The sequence below is a fragment of the Rhinatrema bivittatum genome, chromosome 18, assembly GCF_901001135.1.
Source record: "Rhinatrema bivittatum chromosome 18, aRhiBiv1.1, whole genome shotgun sequence".
In the NCBI taxonomy this organism is placed as follows: Eukaryota; Metazoa; Chordata; class Amphibia; order Gymnophiona; family Rhinatrematidae; genus Rhinatrema; species Rhinatrema bivittatum.
Window position 1 is genome coordinate 24,691,420 of NC_042632.1, and position 22,716 is coordinate 24,714,135.

The window sequence follows — 22,716 nt, forward strand, 5'->3', positions numbered from 1 at the left end:
TACTTTCTGGTTCACCAAAAACCCCTCATGAGGAGTACGGAAGGGATTTCAGGGTGGACCTTTTGAAAGTTCAGTCTGTAACCCCGACAAACGCTGGACAGGACCCATTGGTCAGACATGACTGAGAGCCAATGGTCTAAGAAGAAGCGCAGGTGGCCTCTGACTGGGGGATTGTCTATCGCGGGCATGGGCTGCTGGCTTAAACTCCCATGGCAGGACACTGATACAGGCCTGGCTGTGGTAGAGGGGATGCGGCTGCCTCATGTGTTTCCTAGGCACAGCACACAGAGATCTCGCCCTGCCTGCTGAAGGATATTTCCTCAGGCAGTAAAAGGGATGTCTTGAACTCTGACTTGAGGACTTTTTGCCTGAGGATCTGGCGAAAAGATGCTGGAGGGTTTCGTGATAATCCTTCAGCTGTGTTATTGCTTCCTTGATTTTATCTCCGAAGAGATTTTTCCCTGGTACAGGGAGCTTCCGGCCAGAGGTCAGAGGCTCAAAGCCAGGCTATACACTGAGCGCCTATGCCCGCCGCAGCAACCCTCGCCGCAGTTTCGAACACGTCATAAGTGGACCAGATCTCGTGTTTGTCACTTCAGCCCCTGCTGAAATTACTTTCAGGAAAGCCTCTTGAAGGTGTTGTGGGAGGCGTTCCACCAGATCTTGAACTTGTTTCCAGATGTTCGTGGAGTATTGGCTCATATAGAGTTGGTAACATGCAATCCAGGCCATCAGCATGGACCCTTGGAAGACCTTCCTTCCTACTGCATCCCAGTCTTTGTGATCATGGCCTGGGAGAGCCGAAGCATGGGTCCATGACCTCTTCGCCTTTTTCAAGGCTGATTCTACCACTACCAACTGGTGTGAAAGCTGGTGCTGTTCAAATCTGTAATGGATTGCACCAAGTAAGTTGCATCAGTCTTTTGGATTACTGGTGGGATCGAAATGGGATACTCCCACAGCCAAACAGATCCTTAAAGATGGCGTGCACCGGTACTGCTGCCACTTCTTTAGGGGCATCCTCCACTTGGAGGACTTCTAGCATCTTGTGTCTGGAGTCCAGCTCAGTCAAGAATTGGAATGGCACCAATTCTTCCATAGTCCTCACAAAGCTGGCAAAAGTTAAGTCTTCCGGCGAAGATCTATGCCTCTCTTTCGGGGGAAAAGGCTAAGGGGCAAGACCTCAGAGTCCTCCGAAGAGGACGGGGATGCCTCAACCTCCCAAGGATTATAGGGAGTATCCTCTTCATTCAGAGTACCTGGGGACACCAGAGGGAGAGCCCCCCCGTTGCACCCCTAGGCTGAGAATCCAAAGGCACCAGGAGCCCCAAAGGCATAGGGGCAGGCACCAGCAGCTCCGTGGGCACCGGGAAGCAGCACAGTCTGGAATCAACCGCGAAGAACGTTTAAAAAAAAAAACAACCCACTTACCGTGACACCTAATAACTGACTCCAGTAGATTGAGGGGCCCGGCACGACCCAAAAAATGAGAATAGGACAGTTTTCCAAAAAGTTTAACACAAGCTCCACAGTTGCGAGGCAAAAGCTTCGCGGAAAGACTGAAGAGTGACTCCGCATGGATACTGACATGCTGTGGACCAGATCGGGCTCCATCCGACGATGTCACCCATGTGTGAGGACTACCATCCTGCTTGTCCTAGGAGAAGATATCTTTCCTGCCAACAGCTACCAGACTGACCCCTTTTGCAGATCTTTTATCCCTTGAAATGCCCAAAGCTGGAGGGGGGAGGGGAAACAGACGGAACCAGACTTCTCTGGCGTCTGTCTCTCCTCCCTACACAGACTAAGACAAGACAAAGGCCATCAAACCCTTTGCTCAATTAGAGGGCCACTCAAGGAATGGACCTCCTCCATTCCCAGAATCTAGGCTGCAGGAATTGCACTTTTACAATCTTCTGGAGACAGAATTTGGAAAGGCTGCAGGTGGCACAATTCCCTATATAGTAATGAAAAAAAAAGATTGCTCTCTGCCTGCATCTGCTGGTAGGGGAGCAAATACCAACATGACTGGTCTGGTGGGATAAGGAAAATGCAGTTTACATTGCATTGCAATTTCTATGTATCTACACAAATCTTTAAATTAAAAACTAGCATTTTTCTCAAGAAGCTACAACAAAAAAAAAGACGCACACCTGTGCACTAATTTACTAACCTGTTTGAGCTGAGTGTTCTCCTCTTTCAGTTTCATGACATGTTTTATTTTCTGTTTTTGATTCTGATGACTCAATAGCTTTGCATATGCATCGCTCAGTTTATTCATTTCTTCTTGGGCTATGCCATGTTCGTTTAGCAAAGCATTTTTTTCAACTTCAAAGGCATCCAGTTGTTGCTGAAAAAGATAAGGTTCTATAATTGAAAAGGTTAGCTTCAAAATTATCCTTAGAAGCTCTATTGATCTGAAATCTTTTTATGTACCTTATAAAGATATTTAATGGAGAAATTACTTACCTGATAATTTTGTTTTCCTTAGTGTAGACAGATGGACTCAGGACTAATGGGTTATGCTTCCCTGCCAGCAGATGGAGACTGAGTCAGAGTTTGAAGCTGACTTCACCCTAGATACCCCCATGCAGTGACCTCAGCCCTTCAGTATTCTCTTCAAAAGCCACTGTAGAAATTGAAAAAACTTGATTTAAAATATGATTAAAAACAGATAACCGTAACTGTATTCAACCAATCATAAACACTAAATCCCCGTAAGAATATAGATTCCCTGATCTAGGGACTGGATGACGGCTTACCTGTACTCTCTTGGAATCTATATCCACTCCACGGGTGAATCCTTGGCACAGAATTTAGCATCTCGCCCACGGCTGCCCGAGTCCATCTGTCTACACTAAGGAAAATGAAGTTATCAGTAAGTAATGTCTCCATTTCCTAGCGTGTAGCCAGATGGACTCAGGACCAATGGGATGTACAAAAGCTATTCCGAGCGGGGCAGGAGGCTGCCCGCAGTCCAGTTAACACCATCCTTGCAAAGGCTGAATCCTCTCAGACCTGTACATCCAGGCGTTGGAAAAGGTGTGCAAGCAGGACCACGCTGCTGCTCGGCAGGTATCGACAGGAGATAGCAGTCTAGCTTCTGCCCATGAGATTGCTTGAGCCCTAGTGGAATGAGCATTAACCTGAAAAGGTAATGGCTTTCCTGCCTCCACATAGGCTCTTGTGACCACCACCTTAATCCAGTGAGCTATGGTAGCCCGCGAAGCTGGTTCGCCCCGCTTCCTTCCACCGTGAGAGACAAAACAGGCAGTCCATCTTTCAGACTGGTTCTGAAACTTCCAGATACCGCATTAAATGTCTAATGATATTCAAATGGTGGAGGCGGTATTCTTCCACGTCCTTGTCTACAGATGGCAACGAAATGGACCAATTCAAATGAAACTTAGAGATTACCTTGGGCAACAAGAATGGAATAGTACAAAGCTGTAAGGCTCCTGGAGTCATCCAGAGGAACAATTCCTGACACGACAATGCCTGCAGTTCAGCAGTTCAGCGATGCACCGAGCATATAGCCACCAGGAACATCGTTTTCAAGATTAATAAACGCAAGGAAGACTGTGCAGCGGCTGAAAGGAGGGCACTATCAAAAATTCTAATACTAGATTAAGATTCCACAAGGGAAACTGCCACCGTAAGGATGGCCGGAGGTGCTTCACCCCTTTCAGAAAATGGGCCTCATCCAGATGAGCAGACAGGTTCCATTCACCTCACCCCTGAAATAGGAGAGAGCCACTAACTGGACCTTCAAGGTCAAGCCTTCAAGCCGTCCTGCAAAAATTCAAGAATTAGTGGGATTTTGACCGCCTGAGAGGGGACACCGCGTTCCTTGCACCAGGCTTCAAATACTCTCCAGACTTGCACATATGCTAGGGACGGAAAGAACTTCTGTGTGTGGAGTAAGGTGGCAATTACTGCCACAGAATATCCTCGCTTCAGCAGGCGAGCCCTCTCAAGGGCCAGACCGTAAGACAGAATAGAGTTGTATCCTCGTGAAGGACTGGTCCCTGTATGGTGGGAAGTACAGAGGGGTCTCCACCAGGAATCTCTGCATGTCCACATACCACGGACGCCTGGGCCAATCTGGAGCTACTAGTAGGACTAATCCCCTGTGGTGCTTGATTCTGTGAATGACCCTGCCCAGCAGGGGCCAGAGAGAAGCTGTACAGCAACTTCTCTACTGGCCAGGAATAGATGAGAGTGTCTATCCCCAGGAACCACGGATCTCTTCTGCAACTGAAGAATTGGGGAACCTTCGCATTGTGAGATGCGGCCAGCAGGTCGATGCTTGGGAGACCCCAGCGATCTACTATCAGCTGAAAGACTTTGGCCAACAAAGCCCACTCTCCTGGATCCAGACTCTCCCTGCTTAGAAAGTCTGCTCTGACATTGTCTTTTCCTACAACATGGGAGACTGAGATCTTCTGTAGATGTATTTCTGCCCATTCCATAAGGAGATCTATCTCCTGTGAAACTTGGTTCCACCCTGGCAGTTGATGTAGGCTACTGCCATTGAATTGTCAGACATGACCCAGGCTGCTTGACCATGGAGTCTGTGGCTGAATTCTAGACATGCCAATCTGACTGCCTGGGCTTCCAGGCAATTGATGTTCCAGAGGGTCTCTTCCTTGGTCCAACATCCCTGGGCAGTCAGTTCCTGACAGTGAGCTCCCCCAGCCCCAGAGGCTCACATCTGTTGTGAGGACCAGCCAGTTCGGAGCGGATAGGGTTATACTTCTGCTCAGATGAGCTTCCTGAAGCCACCACTGGAGCCAAGAAGATACTCCCATCAGTAAATGGGGGCAAACTAGGCCTGCAGGTTCCAATGTGACAGTAGCGAGTGTTGAAGTGGTTGTGTACCCTCGCCCATAGCACTACCGCCAGGGTTGCCACCAAACAGAGAACTTGGATAGCTCCACAGCGTTGGGCGTATCATGCTGATCAACTGATGCAATTAGAACATCAACTTCCTTATCTGCATGGTCAAAAGGAAGAATTTTCCCTGCTTGTTGTCAAACTGGACTCCCAGATATTCCAAGGGCTGGGAGGGCTTGAGACTGCTTTTGTCCAGGTTTACAACCCAACCGAGTTCCTGAAGCAAAGAGGTCAACCTGTTGGGCGCCCAGAGACTCTCTTCCCCAGACTTGGCCTGGATCAACCAATCGTCCAAGTTCGGGTGCACCAGGATTCCCTCTTTTCTCAATGCTGCCGCTACGACCACCATAATCTTGTAAAATGTTCTGGGGGTGGTGGCTTGGCCAAAGGGTAGTGCTCAGAACTGATAATTGTGACCAAGTACCGCATAGGAAACTGTGTTCTTGACGGATTGGAATATGTAGGTAGGCCTTGAATAGGTCCAGGGAGGTTAAGAACTCTCCCAATTGTATGGCCATTGTCACTGAACGTAGGGTTTTCATATGGAAATGATTCACTCGTAGATGTCTGTTGACGCTCTTGAGGTCCAGGATGGGGTGAAAGGAACCTTCCTTCTTGGGTGAAAATATGGGGCATTTTTCCATCTATTTCATCTTGGGATGAAATAGATGGAAGAATGCCCCATATTTTCCTGGGAGGGCAGGTACTGGGATTATAGCCCTCATCCTGAGAAGCATTAATAGTCTTCACTGCCTGCTTATGTTGGGTGTGGCAAGGAGACATCATGAATATGTCCTGAGGAGTGCTGTGAAATTCCAGCACATATCCTTCTCATATGACCTCCCGTACCCATTTGTCTGAAGTGACCTCAACCCACCTCTGGTAAAAAAGGGACAGTCAACCCCTTATTTGCTCGTTCTGAGAGTGGAATGGCAAATTTTCATTGGGGGGTTTGGGACTAACCTAAACCCGAGCCTGCCCCTCTCTTAGGCTGTCAACTACGAAAGGACTAAAATCTCCCAAATGGCAGAGACCTCTGAAGTGTTGAGTTTCTGTAGGGGCAAGTGTTGGGAGCCCCTGGATCGACCCCTCATAGGCTAGGAATGCTGTAACTGCTTTCTCTTATTTTCTGGTTGTCTGAGAACTGGAGATTTGCCCCATTTACTGGCTAGCTTTTCTAATTCGCTTCCGAAAAGGAGTGGTCCTTTAAAGGGCAACTTTGTAAGATTTGCCTTGGAGATTGCGTCTGCTGACCAATTCCGCAGTCATAGCTGCTTTCTGGATGCCACCAGGATTAGATCAGAGCCCGCGTAACCTAAAAAGGCAGCAGGTTCCATAATCGTTCTGGAATTCACCCCCCGAGTCATCCACATCGTAAGAGAGGAGTAGGCACGAATGAGCTACCAGGGCACAACAAGAAGCAATCTGTAAGGTCACTGCTACTGCATCAAAGGCCTGTTTAAGGATGGACTCCATCCATCTATTGTGCACATCCTTTAAGGTTGCTCCTCCCTCTACTGGGATAGAGGTCGCTTAGAAATGGCACAGACCAGCGCATCCACTTTAGGGAAACACAAACGCTCTCTTAGTGCTGGATCCAGTGGTTATAGAGCTTCTAACGTTCATCCCCCCCTTTAATGCTTGCTTCTGTGCATTCCATTCTAGATCAATCAGCTCCTGGATGGCTTCCAACACTGGAAAGTAGCAAGAGGTTTTCCGTAGGGAAATCAGAATGGGGTTCTTGGTTCTGCCCCAGGAACTCCCAGAATCTTCAGGGTCTGGAGGGCTGGCAATTTGTCTCTATGGAAAAACTGTAACATGGTCTGAAACTGTTCTAAACCGGGGGAATTTACCCATTTTCCAAGGAATCTGTATTCTCCTCTTCATCCGTGTCATTCGGGTCCCTGCTAGGGATACCCTTGGTGAGGCGAGGATTCCTTGAGTTCTGCCAATAGAAGTGTGAGAGGGAGGGCTTACCAGCTGAGGTTCCAGACTGCGCCTGTATGAAAGCTTTGAAAAGATTCCAAGCCGACCAAGCCTAAAGCAGGGCCTAGCCCACCGGGGGGAGGGGGCCACTCAACCCATTCTGAAGCCTACTTCCCCTTAACCTCAAAGGGATCGGGAAAGACAATGGAACAGCATGCCAAGGTAGGATACTGGAGGAAGTCTTACCGAAACCGCTCCGAATGTCTCAATCAGGAGGTAAATCTTTTTTTTTTTTTCCCTACTTACTTGGGCTCAGCATTTACAAGTTGAGTGCAGAGACAGTTGGGGGGGGTGGAAGAGGGCTTTGTCGTCACCGCCACGCTCTGCTTCCCTAACCTGCTGCCTTTCAGCTGCTTAAGCAGAAAGTCCACACTAGGAACTGGCTACCAGACCAAGGCACACCTCTGAGGGATCTTAGAAAATCGTCTCAGGAATTCTCAACTGGGGGAGGGACCTTTAGGTATCACTGCAGGAAAGCGGGGCTCAATTTTTTCTCCAATTTAAATATAGAACTTCTTCTAAAAAGCAATCCCCATAGGAGAGGTATGTCCACCATCTGCTGGAGACTGATAAATACTGAAGGGCTGAAGTCACTGCAGGGATGTATCTAGGGTGACATCTGACTATCTCCATCTGCTGGCAGGATAGCATAACCCATTGATCCTAGTCCATCTGGCTACATGCTAGAAAACTGCCATTAACTGTACAAGGATAGACAAAATACCTAGAAAGATCCACTTTGCACAAGTCAGAAACAGCAAGCAGAATGAGTTATTTGACTAAATGCAGTATTGAATTGGTACTTTTTTTTGCCAGACCAGAAAGGCACCAGGATGGTTAGATAACTCAGCTTTGCTATTCTTAATAGTGGAGTGGAGCAGTAGCACTGGGCTACAAACCAGGAGACCAGGGTTCAAGTCCTGCTGTTGCTCCTTGTGACCTTGGGCAAGTCACTTTATCCTCCATTGCCTCAGGTACAAAACTTAGATTGTGAGCCCTCTGGGGATAGGAAAACAGAGTACCTGAATGTAATCTACTTTGAAGCGCTTGAAGAAAAAAAAAAAGTGTGAAAAGCGGAATATAAACCTAAATTAAATTAATATAATTCAAACTACTTAGATGAAAATTGGCTTAATTTTACATAATTATTGAATACAAACACAGAAAACAGTTACTCTTGTCACCAAAAATGGTACCATACAGCATACCTGGAAAGGTTTGACTTTGTTGAGCAAATCTTCATACAGAGTGCGCCAGGTGCAAGCTTCTTCCTTTAGCTCAATAATCCTCTTATCGTTTGCAGTCTCTTTCCTAAATAAAGATATAGTTAATAAGATTAACTTTTTAGAAAAGATAAAAAACAGTAGACACAACCTGAAGAGAGACGAAACAGGAAAAGTCTCAAAGTCGTAACTGACCTTAAGTTTTCTAGCTGTTCAAGGTGCTTCATAATATCTTCACTCTGTTGATCTATGCGGTTCTGAAATTCAGTGGTTTTCACAAGGTGGGATTCTAAAGATATTTTCATTTCAGTTTCTTTTACTGCTAGTTTTGCCTGGGCATCCTCTAGGTCCCTTAATATTAAGGAAGATAGATGTTACTTCATTAGTGTTAAAACTGCATTAGCAGCATGGACCGGCATTTCTCAAGTTCTTATTGGAGGGTCTAAGTCAGCCTAGTTTTCATAATATCCAAAATGAAGATGCATAAGATTTTATACATGGGAAACAGGCATAGATTGCTCATGGACGAAGCCAAAACTTGTCTTGTTATGCTTATGTAAGCATTAGATCTAGAGCAGTCTAAAAATTTGATAGTATATGTTTTATCTTCAAACACCTTTGCCCAAGTAAAGATTACACAAGACATCCAATGCCCATTCTTGACTGCCAGTCACATGACTCCACTGAGCTGGCAGGAAAGATGGAGGGAGGGTATCATGGGCAGCTCTGGCAGGGAAAAAGGTAATAAGGGAAATATTGCAGTTTGTAGGCAAGACAGATAAGAAGAACAATCAGTGACATGGCTCCAGGAATGCTTTCCAGTGCAGATTTGTAGAAGGGCTAAGTGTGTGGGTGAATGGGGAACTGGATGTGTATAGGGTTTTTGGGTAAGGTATTATGGGTGCGTGTCTTTTTGGTATATAGCCATGTGTATAGGTAGTGTGGTTGCGATGGTTGTGTGAATGGAGACGTGAGGTAGTAGTTTGGAAGGCACCTTTTAGCATACTCCCAAACATGTTATTTTCCCTGTTTCTGCGAGACGTGTGTAAGTGTGTGAATACTTTGGAAGTGTTGGGGAAGTTTCTTTGAAAGCATCTTAGTATCTTTCACCAGTTAATGTTTTTCACTCATCCAAGATCATGGCAATTGTTTCGGCCTTTCCGATTTGGTGACAGACACCCAAGTTCTCTTCATCATTTTGTACATCTCAAAATTAGAATTAAGGTAGCCAAAAAAATGTTCCAATATTTTGAAGCTCTTGCAGATGTTACCCTTCTAGAACTGTTTCAGTGGTATTACATTTGGGCATCATATGATCACCTGACATGGTTTATCACTCATATGTGCATAGCACCACAGTCATGCCTTTTCCCCTCTTACCTGGCATAGTCTTCTATGGCTTTATCCTTAGAACGCCTCATCTCTTGTAAACGTTGCTGTGTATCCTGAACAGTTTTATCTGCCTCTCTGACCTTCTGTAGCAATAATGATTTTTCCATCTTTAGGCTCTCCATTTCTCCAGTCACTGACACTTTATAACTAAACACAAAGAACAAGCACTTAGTCAGCAGTCTCACATTCAACATTTCAGCCCACACTTAATGGCTTACCTGTATATCAAGGAGAAAACAAAAAGGTGCTTGCCGACAGGTTTTCTCTGTGAGCAGCAGAACAAATAGCCATGCAAGATGGTTAGGACCTTGGTTTTCAGTTTTTATTGTGCCTAGGAATTTCAATGTTAGATGAAAAAAAAAAAAATCAGTGGAAAAATGACTTTTCCACTAATTTTTTTTTTTATATCAAAGTCATTTTTCCACTGTGTGTTATAACATTGAAATACGCAGGCAAAATTTTTAAAAAGACTGAAAACGAAGATCTCTAAAGATGGGCGACATCATCCAATGGCACCAAGTCAGCTCGGAAAGTTTTGAGTTCTTCTTTGCGGGCTTTCCCAAGCTAGTGTCCCCATGTACAAGTCTCCTCGGTCTCTTTGAACCTAACAAACTTCCTGGGGGGGGGGTGGCTGGCTGTCCTTGGAGAACACCTGTTACAGGTAAGCAACTTCGCTTTCTCTGTAGACAAGCATCCCAAATAGCCGCACAAGACGGGAGTCTCCAGGTGAGAGTTGCCTTGGAGTAGGTTTGATAGTCAAAGATTTCTTGGCATCTTTTTTTATGCACTGCAGGAAGTTTGATTAATTTAAAGATATTTTTCAGCATCACTTGCCCAAATAAATAACGGTCCATACTTTTATGGAGTAACCATGTGGTTGCTCTACAAATATCCTGGAGAGGTGCTGGATTCTGAGACATCAATGTTCTTTGTTCGCACTTGATGGGCCTTTATTGATACGGTATTGTTAATTTCAGGTTTGCATATAAAATGCATTGTACCAACCATTTTAATAAGGATTAACTGCTGAACTTTTCTTTGTTATATTGCATGAAATTAACAGCCGACTTGAATTCCTGAGTGTTTGTTATTTTTAAGTAAAATAAGAGGGTTCTTCTGTAATCAAGAGTATGTAAAGTTTGTTCAGCTGTAGATGCATGCGGTTTAGGATGCTTTTTTTTTTTTTTTTTTTAATTTAATTGGAATTCCAAGACATAACTCCTGAAATAAAGGTAGGCAGGGATTTAGGTAGGGCAAGATGGTGGGGGAGCGGAAGGAAAGTTCCCGCCGACCCCGGATTTTATACAATCGCGTTTACATTTGTGGACACCGGGTAGCGCGCACAAAGGTTATAAAATCTGCCCCTAAGTGTTCAGGATTGGTCTGTGGAAAACTTGGCAACCCTGGGGATGAGGGGCAGGAAGTAAGTGAAGAAAGAGACCTCTGGGTTCATGCCAGATATCTGAAGTACCTAGCAAAGCTCCTGAGTTTCTCCCCTTTTTCTCAGTTGACATTTTTGAAAATAGCAGGGATGCTGAGAGATGATTCTCGACCGTACGTCGAAGTGGATGAAAATAGACTGAGAAGATGTGCGTGGGGAAGCTAGCGCAGGAAGTCCCATGCACGTTCAGAAACAACAACTCAAGTTTGAGCTTAGAGACAAAAACAGCCTGACATCATCACCAATCTTACGTGACTGTTTGAGATGCTTGTCCACAGAGAAAAGTAAATTGTTCAGATGTTTGATGAACCTAGCAGTTTAGTTACAAGTGGGTCATGAAACTTCACCTGACACTCAACAGAATCTTCCAGAAATCTGGGAAATGACAAGCCTTGCGCTGCAGTGACTCTATGGCTTAAGTTTTAATTAATAGCTTTGACTGGGGAAGCAAACGCTTTTTAGGGAAATAGATTTCTGTGAGTGATGAGCTGTTGCCTTTTAAGACCTGCTACAAATATGCGGCTTGGCTTTCTGTAACCACAACGTTAAATAACCCAGTATTCATGTTATTTTGATGAAAGCAAATCTTCATAGAAAAGTTATCAGTAAGGCTGGAATATTTTTACAGGGAAATTAACGCTTTTAATTTAATATTTAAGAAAGCCAAATTCAATAACTAAACAAAGGAAACAATTGTGTTGAAATGTAAATTAACTTTCGTGAAGATGCACCATTTAGGAATTTATACTCACTTAAAGTTAACTTCATTTCCTACTTTTTATTTCAAAAACAGGTCTTTATTTTCCAAGAATGTATATTCTGTGAAGATCAGCAGTTCAGCTTAGCCACACAAGTGGATCACAATCATGCTCAGCACCAAAACTAAACATACATTGCCTGCTTGCTGTCAGTTTCCTTTTTTGTGACGTATTTAGAACAGGAAAATATCTTCTCCCTCGATCATTGGTTCACTTGATCCAACAACATTACAGTATTCAACACATACCTTTCCAACGCAGCTGTCGTCGCCTCAAGCTCTCTCAAGGTGCTGCTCTGTGCTTCTTTGAGCTGTGCAATTTCTTTACTGCTCATTTCATTGACTCTCTCCAGTTCAGCCCTCCTGAACAGAAACGAGTGTTACCATGTGCTACAATCCAAAAGGTTTGTTAGACTGACAGCTTATTTCTAAATGGCTATTTAAAAGCATTCCAATAGCATTTCTTTACTTCCTGACCAGTGCTGGATTTAAACTGGACAGTACAGAACTCTTTTGCTATAGCACTTCTGCTCACCCAAATAGTCATACATTTTTACCCTTCTTCAAAGCAAGTTGACAATCTTTATCCCTATTGCATGCGCTCAATCCCAAAGCTAGTGTGATGGGAAGAATAATTTTTGAAAGAGGCTTAGCCAGGTGTTACCCACTAATTCCCCTGGTTGGAAAACTTCTCCCTCACAGCAGGTAAACATATTCACGTAGGATAGATTTTAAAAGGTGTGTGAGCGCACATGGCCGCGCCGATTTTATAACATGTATGCACATGTTATAAAATATGTGGGTCGTGCGCACATACGCGCCGGATTTTATAATCCGCGTGCGTATGTGCGGGCAGAGCGCGCAAGGGGGGGGGGTTGAAAAATTTTACAAATTTGTTCGGCGACGAGATCAGGGCTCCCCCAGTTCCCTCCAATTTAAGAGAGGGAACTTTCCTACCCCCTCCCCACCATCTAAATCCCACCCCCGTATTTTTTTTTTTTTAACTTTTTTTCTTCAAGTTATTTCAGGGCTGGATTTTTACGCGCATGCATGGCAGATTTAAAATCTGTAGAGTAATACTAGACCCAATCTCTTATAACATGTAACTAAATGCATTAAATAAAGACCTGTTATATTTAGATGTATGTTGAGTGTGCCTTCATACGATGCAAACTTAATAAGTTCCGCTATCGTGTATGTGAGCCTTGTTGTGGCTTCTAAATCATTAGGCACCTCAATATTGGTTGTTAATTTATGTTAATGTCCATGTTTATTAAGCTTGAAAATTGTGCTCTTCAAAATAATTTTTATAACTTTGAGTGTTATAACGCATTGGCCTTAGCCGCAACTTATCTTGTGCTTGCTCGGGTAGTCAGTCTTGTGCCGCCGACACCGGGGTGTTTCGGAGTGAGGCTCCTTCTTCACGGGCTGTGCATTGTCAAGAGAGACCGCAAGAACACTGTGGAAATTTGCTGAAGCAGCTATATGAATTTCTGTGGACTTCGGCGTTAGTAGTGCTGTCAATTAAGCTCCGTGTATATTCGACAGCTGTGTTCTTGCGGTCTCTCTTGACAATGCACAGCCCGTGAAGAAGGAGCCTCGCTCCGAAACACCCCGGTGTCGGCGGCACAAGACTGACTACCCGAGCAAGCACAAGATAAGTGGCGGCTAAGGCCAATGCGTTATAACACTCAAAGTTATAAAAATTATTTTGAAGAGTACGCAAACCCGTGGACATTAACATAAATTAACAACCAATATTGAGGTGCCTAATGATTTAGAAGCCACAACAAGGCTCACATACACGATAGCGGAACTTATTAAGTTTGCATCGTATGAAGGCACACTCAACATACATCTAAATATAACAGGTCTTTATTTAATAGATTTAAAATCTGGCCATTAGTGGGGAAAAGGGGTCACCTATGTGGAGTCAAATGCTGTGCATGGAGAAATTTAGTCTTATCTGATAAATTTTCTTTCCTTGAATTCTGCAACACCAGTCCAGACATGGGGCTTATCTCCCCCTGCTAGCAGATGGAGACAGAGGACAACTTTTTCCATGAAATGGTGCAGCTCCAGCAAGAAGCCAGTATTATGTTAAAGCCATGGAAAAGAAAAATCCTATAAGTCAAACTCTTAACACATACATACAATTTTGAAATACTAAAAAGGATCCTCCAAAGAAATGAGTGTTCCAAACTTTTCTTGAATAAATGAAGAGGTAGAAAAAGGAAGAGGAAGCAAAAAATAAACCTCTGGTTGCTTCAATCTTTAAAAAGAGGTACACTGCTTCAAAGACTTTTCAACTTCCCAGGAGGATCCTGGACTGGTGCAGCAGGATTCAAGGAAAGGAAAATTCAGATAAAATGTAGAAATTACTTAGCTGATAATTTCCTTTTACTTAGTGTACATAGATGGATTCAGGACCAATGGGTTATGCTCCCCTGCCAGCAGAAGGAGAGAGAATCAGGTTTCAAAGCTGATGTCACCCTACATACAACTCTGCAGTCACATCAGCCCTTCAGTATTCTCTTCAAAAGCCACTGAGGATATACTATTGAAAAAACGATTAAAAACTTGATTAAAAAGAGATAGCCGTAACTGTACTCAACCAACCACTGAACTCCAGTAAAATTATAGATGCCCTGATCTAGGGACTAGATGAAAGTTTACCCATAATCTCTTGGAATCAATAGTAATTCCATGAGCGAATCCCTGGCACCATTCTTGGGATGCAGAGTCCATCTGTCTACACTAAGGAAAATGAAATTATCAGATAAGTAATTCTCCATTTTCTAGTGTATAGCCAGATGGACTCAGGACCAATGGGATGTACAAAACATACTCCCGATTGAGGCGGAAGGCTGCCCGCTGTCCGGTTAACACTGCCCTTGCAAAGGCTGCGTCCTCTCGGGCCTGAATGTCCAGGCGGTAGAACACTTGGCAGATGTCGATTGGAGACCTTCCGGCCACAAGACCGCCTGAGTCCTATTGGAATGAGCTTTAACCTGAAAAGGTAATTGCTTTCCTGTGATCACCACCTTAATCCAGCAAGCTACAGTAGCGTGCAGAACTGGTTCGCCCTGCTTCCTTCCACCGTGAAGGACAAACAGGCCGTCCGTCTTTCAGACCAGGTCTGAAACTTCCAGATTCTGCAACAATAGCCTATTGACATTCAAATGACAGATGGGGCAGTATTCTTCCACATCTTTGTGCTTATCTAGGGATGGCAACGAAATGGACTGATTTAAATGAAAGTCCGAAAATACCATGGGCAAGAAGGATGGAATGGTACAAAGCTGTAACGCTTCTGGAGTTATCCGGAGAAACGTTCCCGACACGACAAGGCCTGTATGTAATTCAGAGATACAACATGCCAAGCATATAGCCACCAAGAATACAATTTTCAAGCTTAATAAACGTAAAGAAAGAATATGCAGCGGCTGAAAGGACGGCCTGCCAGAAACTCCACTACTAGATTAAGATTACACAAGGGAACCAGCCACCTTAGGGATGGCCGGAGTTGCTTCACCCCTTTCAGAAAATGGGCCATGTCCAGGTGAGCAAACAGGCAGGTTCCGTGCACCTCTCCCCTGAAATAGGAGATAGCTGCTACCTGGACCTTCAAGGAGTTAAAAGGTCAAACCTTTATTCATGCCATCCTGCAAAAATTCCAGAATTAGTGGGATTTTGACTGCCGAGGGGAAACACCATGTTCCTCATACCAGGCCTTAAATACTCTCCAGAACCGCACATACGCTAGGGACGTAGAGAACTTTCATGCATGGAGTAAGGTGGCAATTACTGCCATCTAATATCCTCACTTTATCAGGTGAGCCCTCTCAAGGGCCAGACCGCAAGACAGAATAGAGTCTGATCCTCATGAAGAACTGGTCCCTGATGTAGCAGGTCCCTGTACTGTGGGGGGCACAGAAGGGGTCTCTACCAGCAGTCTCCGCATGCCACGGACGCCTAGGCCAATCTGGAGCTACTAGTAGGACTAATCCCCTGTGGTGCTCGATTCTGCGAAAGACCCTGCCCAGCAGGGGCCATGGAAGGCAAATACTCTTCCTGTCAGGTCTGAATGAGAAAGTCTGTCCCCAGATCTCATCTGTGACTGAAGAAAATCAGGAAACCTTTGCGTTGTGAGATGCGGCCAACAGGTCAATGGACGGGAGACCCCAGTGATCTACTACAAGCTGAAAAGCTTTATCCGACAACACCCACTCTCCTGCATCAGACTCTCCTTGCTTAGAAAGTCTGCTTTGATGTTATCTTTTCCTATAATGTGGGAGGCTGAGATCGCCTGTAGATGTATTTCCACCCATTCCATAAGGAGGTCTATCTCCTGTGACTCCTGCTGACTCTTGGTTCCTCCCTGGCAGTTGATGTAGGCTACTGCTGTTGCATTGTCCGACATTACATGGACCACTTGACCCTGGAGTATGTGGTTGAATTGTAGACACGCCTGACTGCTTGGGCTTCCGGGCGGTTTATATTCCAAAGGGCCTCTTCCTAGGTCCAATGTCCCTGGGCCCTCAGTTCCTGAGAGTAGGTTCCCCAGCCCTGGAGGCTCATGTCTGTCACAATGACCAGCCAGTTCAGAGAGAACAGGAGTACGCCCCTACCCAGGTGAGCTTCCTGCAGCACCACTGGAGCAGAGAGTATACTTCCATCAGTAAGTGGAGGCGAATCGAATAGTCTTGAGACTGTGGGTTCCAACACAACAGCAGGGAGCGATGAAGAGGTCGCATATGTGACCTCGCCCGTGGCACTACTTCTAGGGTTGCCACCATGAAACTGAGAACTTGAAGATAACTCCACACCATCGGGCATATCGTGCTCATCAACTGATGCATTTGGGACATCAACTTCCTAATCCACTTAGAAGGAAGACCTTGCCCTGCTTGGTGTCGAATCAGACTCCCAGATATTCCAAGGACTGGGAGAATTTGAGACTGCTTTTGTCCAGTTTTACGACCAGAGTTCATTAACTAAGGAGGTCAACCTGTCAGTCACCCGGGGACTCTCCTCCACGGACTTTGCCTGGATCAGTTATCCACGTACGGTTGCACCAGGATTCCCTTTCTTCTCAATATTGCCGCTATGACCCCCATAATCTTACAAAATGTTCTGGGGGTGGTGGCCAGGCCAAAGGGCAACGCCTGAAATTGATAATGGCGACCCAATACTGCAAAGCAAAGAAACAAATGTTCTTGACAGATTGGAATATGTATGTAGGTCTAGGGAGGTTAAGAACTCTCACAATTATACGGCCAGTATCACAGAGCATAGGGTTTCCATGGCTCAGCCATGTGGGATTTAGTAAACAGATACTACAGTTTAGTAGATTGCACTGGAAATTTTCATGTGGTAAAAGTGCAGGAAAGCAAAGTAACATCTGCTAGAAGCTTTTAAAGAAGAAAGGTACTGGAGAGACTTATAGCCAGTCTTTCCTTCTTCAGGCAGGCATCTGATCTTTTCAATAGCTTCTTCCAGTCCTGACAAGTCTCCTACCTCTTGAGCACAATCGGGGCATACAAAGGCCGCATCTGGAGCCTGACCACTCTGGATGTGGCCACACACGCGGCTGGCCGGCAATTTTGAGCGTGGCCCCATCTATGAAAGCGTGCCGCCTCGTGATCTAAGGGGGATAAGGCCATGATTGCCGCACCACCGCTCGCAGCCATGACGCGGGAAAATATCAGTCAGGAAGGCGAAAACAAATCGGTCCTAAAAATAAATTTAAAAAAACCTCGCGCACCACGGCAAACACAGCCTGTCCCCGACTGAAAATGCCGCCGAGAAGTAGCAAAAACAGCTGGTCTAAAAAGGAAACTCACCCCTTCCACGGCAGCCCGGAGCTCCGGGAGCTGAGGGAGTCCAGAAGCTGACAGCCTCCCCACACGGTCTCCAAGGGCCCAATCCCACTGCACTGACTCCTTACCTCAGAGCCGATTGCATCTGGCCAGATGCACAAACTGAGAAACTTTGCTCTTTTTTTTTTATAAAACTTTACTTAGGCAAAACAGGGGATGCTCTAGCAGGGATCAAGGGAGCAGCTGTAGCAGTGTCAGTGGCAAGTAACCAGGAGCCCCTGGCCTTCACACACTGACCCGGAGTGGGCGAGACCCTGACAGGGATATCCAATCCCCCGGCTTCCACTGAGGGATGGCCCACGAAGGTGCCTAACACCTCAGGAAGCGACCGCAAGTAAAAGAAAAAAATTCTAACTACTGAAAAAATCAAATTAAAAACTGCAGGAGTGCATCCCTGCCATATAGATATAGAAAGAAAGAGAGAGAGAGAGATCAGTCCAGAGAAGTGGGTTGTGTATCCCTACCAGCAGATGGAGTCAGAGAACAAAGCTTTGGGCACTGCTATAGGGATACATAACCCACTTCTCTGGACTGATCTGGGTATGTTAAGGAACTACATCTTTTAGGCCAAAATCTTATGCCCTTTATAGGAAACCCTTTAGCCTAGAGCAATTCTTTGGGACTAGCATGTCAGTGCTGTGGTCCTTTTTCCAAATGGCCTGCTTATTGATGGGAGCTAAAGTACCCCCTTCCCCATGCCTTCTACCATATGATCAATTAGAAGCATCTTCCTAGGACAAAAATAAACACTCAGGAATCTGGACTGATCTGGGTACATACAGGGAACAAATGATAACCTTCACCTCAAAATGTGATTGGAATGAAGATGTAGCATGGGGCCTAGGCAGTGTGCTTCAGGAGAAGAGCTGCCTAGACAGCTTGAGTAGGTTGATGAGCTGCTGAGCAATCTAAAATCCTCAGTGCATTCTATTATATAAGGAAAGCAAAGTGTCTTATATTAGACAAAACTGGATGCCATACACAGCACATGCTCAATTGTCAATGAGGGATATTACTGAATATTTTGATTGCAAATGCAGTATTATCTATTTTCAGCAGCATTAATATTCAACATGGATCTTACACAGTAACCTAAGTACCTATAGTCTTGCCTTTGCATGATATACAAAGACAATCCATATTTGCTCTCACCCTTTCAACTTTGCTTCTAATAGAGCCAGCTTTACATTGTGCAGTTTATTTTTTTCTTCCAGCCCTGCTATGAACTTCTCAGTTTCTTCTTCCTTAAGCTGTAATCTATCCAGCTCATCAAGGGCTCCTTCCAGCTCTTCCTCCAGCAGACCTCTCTCCTTCAGCATTTCCTCCTGGACGTGGCACAGTTCTTGACGTAAAGAATCAGACACTGCCTACAAAGACAAGATCAGCAACTCTAGCATCCAATTAATCAATTTGTTTTTCATCTTAACCTCAAATGTCGTTCCCTCTAGCTTACATTTATGGCAGTTTCAACAAAAGTTAGTCACTTCTATTAAAACGTATTACACATTATTAGTGGAGACATGGAGAGCTTTCCATTTCAGACTAGTTTTATCTTTAAGTTGGCTAGATTAGATCAGTATTTAGAAAATTAAACACACTTCCTGTAAAAAGTGCCATTGGTAAAATAGGTAAATAAGCCTTTGCGTTAATACCTCTTCCAAACAATGGTACAAGCAATTTTCCATGGACAAGCCAGATGATACAGCCACACAAGTGGATGACATCTGATGGCACAGAGTTGGGTGCTGCTCTCTCTCAGACCAGAACGTTAAACTTTCCTGAACCCGTGTGAGACTCCTTGTGCCACTGCATGCCCTTCTTCTAAATTTGTCTGCTTCGCAAACAGTTGGGTAGGCTAGCTCTCTCTCATGTTGCTGCGATTTTAGAACAACTTTCCTTAAAAGTTTAGATATTTCCTTAGTGTTCGAGAAAAAGCCTTTTTTCCTCCAAGACAAAAAAAAAGTCTCATGAAGAGAAACTAGGTACTTCGTTGGAAAAGAAACATAAGCGCTCATTCAAGCTATGAAAAGAATGTCATAAAATATCCGTAAAAGACCAACATGATCTTTGTCTCAGATGTCTGGGATCTCATCATGATTAGCCAAATTGTGGCCCCTGAGGCAGTATGTTCCAGTGGACTTCATCTTTCAGAGATTTAAAGCTTAAATATGAATTATCAAGCTCATTTCAGATGAACCAACCAATAAAAAGCAAAGAAAAAAAAAGTCTCCAGAAGAATCAAATTCCAAAAAATATCAAAGACTGCGAACAAATCACCTACACCAAAGAATCATGCACCAACAAATAATCAGCACAAGGTAAAATATAAAGAAAGAAGGTTCAGCACCAACACTGTGCTGCTGGGCTTGCGTGTGTGTCTGGTGGGCTGTAGTCTGTTCTTCTTGTGTTTCTGTCTAGGTGTGGGGTGTCCGAATCTCTAGGTCCTCTTGAGTCTGTTTGGGTGTTTTTCTCTCTGGGGCTGGGTGTGAGATGTCTTGACTACAAGGTGTCAGTTTATGTGCCCACACTACTCCTTGCTAAACCAAGCATGGTCGTATGCATTTTATTTGTATTTCTGTTTTTGCTAAATTGATTATGTATGTATTTTTGTTCATCGCTCAGGCCTTCATTGTGTTGAGCGATTAAGAAATGTTAATAAATGTAAATGTTAAAGAGAAACAAAATGGGGGCTTTCAGCCAGTGGTTGGCAGTGTGGCTGACTGGTGGATACCCTTCATCTCTCCATCTATAAGGGTCGGCATGTTTGCTCGCCCTTCGCATATGCTACTGCCCAGGACCAGAGAAGAAGAAAAACAAAGTGTCTGCTTTTGCTTACCTCTTCCTCCTTGAGTAAAGAGAGAAGTGTGTCTTTTGTTTGTTGTAGCAATATTAGGTTTTGCTCCTCTTGGTTTAGCTTTCCTCTCAGCTGCTCTAGCTGAGCATTTAGATTCTGCTCTTTTAATTGTTCTTCGGTTATACAATTTTCTGCAGGACAGGCAAACAATTTCAAGTACTGTGGTTACTATAGTCTAATTTACTGTTAAACAAGTACAGGGGTCTTTGTATAATTACTGGGGCATCAAACCCTTCCACAAACTACATTCTAGCAGTAGTAGTAAATTAACTTGGTCAGCATCAAGATGTCTGCAAACTGTGTGGCAGAAAATATTTTCCTAAGTAACATTTAAACCATACCTTACTCATTTGCACTGTGTCCCCCAAGATGTATAGAGCCATTTGATCACCTATAAACCCCTCTGATGAAAAATTTAACAAATTGGTGTTCTTCAGCTATACTTCAGAAGGGGGAGAGGATTATATACACACACACACACACACACACACACACACACACACACACACAGTGGGTGAAATATACTTTCCGTGTTTGTACTTGATAGGGATAGGTAGCATAACGTTGAAGGTAAAAAGACAAAACAAAACAACACATCCATCCCTGAAATGCTTGTCTTTTTTTCAGACTACATATATTTTGAAGCAGAATAAATGTGCAGAGAATAGTTTCATAAAACACTGGTAGGATGTATCATGTAATGCTACTGGAATTCAATGTCTTTCTACCTCTTCTCCAAATACTACTACATAAGCATAATTTATAGCTTTTGAAATGGCTCAAAATACTGATCCCATAAAGCAAACATTTTTTTCCCTTACATATTCCTACCCAGAATCCTTTTTGAATTCGAAGGATAAAAGGATACTACAGCACTGCTCAAGTTACAATTTCAAAAGAGCTCATGGATAAGAACAGGGGCGGATTGGCCTATCGGGGGATCGGGCATCCCCCAGTGGGCCGGTCGCTCTGGTCACGTGGTCTGCCAAGCGTGGCAGTGGCAAAGCTGTGCTCGGCAGACAATGGGGTATCTCCTGGGCCGGCCTTTACCCGGAATCCACCCCTGGATAAGAAAGCATTTCTACTAGTAAAGAAACTAGTCAGACTAGAGAAGCCAGTGGTCTAGTATCCTCAACATACCAGATGACAGCAGAAAAAGGATTTCTGAATGCCCTCATTTCAGAAAATAAAGACATGGGCCACAATGCACTAATTTGTGAACAAGGAGGCTTACAGGAACCATATCTATTTTATTTAATAAATGTATCTTTTTTTCTTTTATTTCTCAGTTCATGTTCCTCTTCAAGGGGAGATTGTTGTATTTCTAAACAAGCTCTGTAAAGCATCTTAAACTGAAGTATGGCTCCCTCCCACTCCCAGCACCAACCTCACCACCTCTGCCGGGGCTCGCACGGCCCATCCGGGGCAAGAGCCCGCTCACCAATCGGTAAGCCGTGCAGAATGAGGCGCAAATGGGAGAAAAAAAAGAAAGAGAGAGAAAGAGAAAAAAAACCAAAGGGAAACCTCGATCACCACGCGGTGAGTTAGCTGTGCCCCCTGAAAAGGCACCAGGCCAATCAGAGGGCAGCTAGAGACCCTTTAAATTATTGCGTCGCGCGACCTAAGGGGCCTGCCCCTTAGTGCAACCCAGGACCGGGGCCTCTCCCACCAGCTGTCAGCCTCGCCCTAGCTCTGCTACAAGCGTTCCAATTCCAACATCCATCCAACCTCCTTCCCCAGCATTCAACCCCATCCTCCCCATCACAACAAGATCATAATGCCCCAGGCCTCCCAATCCCTATTCTTCACCACAGTCTCCTCATCACAGGAAAAGCAATAACACAACCTCAACCTCGCACCACCAAGACCCTTATCCCAATCATGATTTCACATCTTACTCAACTCCTAGACCTCGCTCTATTCTCACGTACACTATTCAATGCTCAATCCCTCACTAAGAAATCACTGATCCTCAACGACTATCTCCTAGACGCAAAACCGGACATCTGCGCCATAACAGAAACCTGGCTTAAACCAACAGATATAGCACTAATAAATCAACTCCCCACCCAGCTTTAAGACTTCTTTTCCCTTCCCCGGCAAAAGAAAAGAGGCGGGGGCATTCTTCTAGCAGCCAAAAAAGAGCTGAGATTCTCCCAACTCCCAGCAAAATCTGATTCAAAACTAGAAATAGGCCTCTTCAAAACAGACCAACTCCAAATCCTCCTCGTTTACGCCCCGCCAGGACTTCTTGAATCAGATGCCTCCCCCATAGTAGAAATTAT

General features: G+C 44.6%; 1 protein-coding gene across 3 annotated transcripts in view; it reads right to left on the reverse strand.

The window, feature by feature from the left end:
* The window catches only part of HMMR (hyaluronan mediated motility receptor), a 90,482-nt gene that overhangs the window by 19,889 nt on the left and 47,877 nt on the right, over window positions 1-22,716 (reverse strand). For all 3 annotated transcript variants that reach the window (XM_029583574.1, XM_029583575.1, XM_029583576.1), the window contains exons 14-20: window positions 20,414-20,562; window positions 18,730-18,944; window positions 11,945-12,058; window positions 9,486-9,644; window positions 8,301-8,456; window positions 8,091-8,193; window positions 2,174-2,350 (exon numbers count right to left, since the gene is read on the reverse strand). In XM_029583574.1, the coding sequence (XP_029439434.1) occupies window positions 2,174-2,350; window positions 8,091-8,193; window positions 8,301-8,456; window positions 9,486-9,644; window positions 11,945-12,058; window positions 18,730-18,944; window positions 20,414-20,562 (1,073 nt within the window). The remainder of the gene's footprint in view (window positions 1-2,173; window positions 2,351-8,090; window positions 8,194-8,300; window positions 8,457-9,485; window positions 9,645-11,944; window positions 12,059-18,729; window positions 18,945-20,413; window positions 20,563-22,716) is intronic.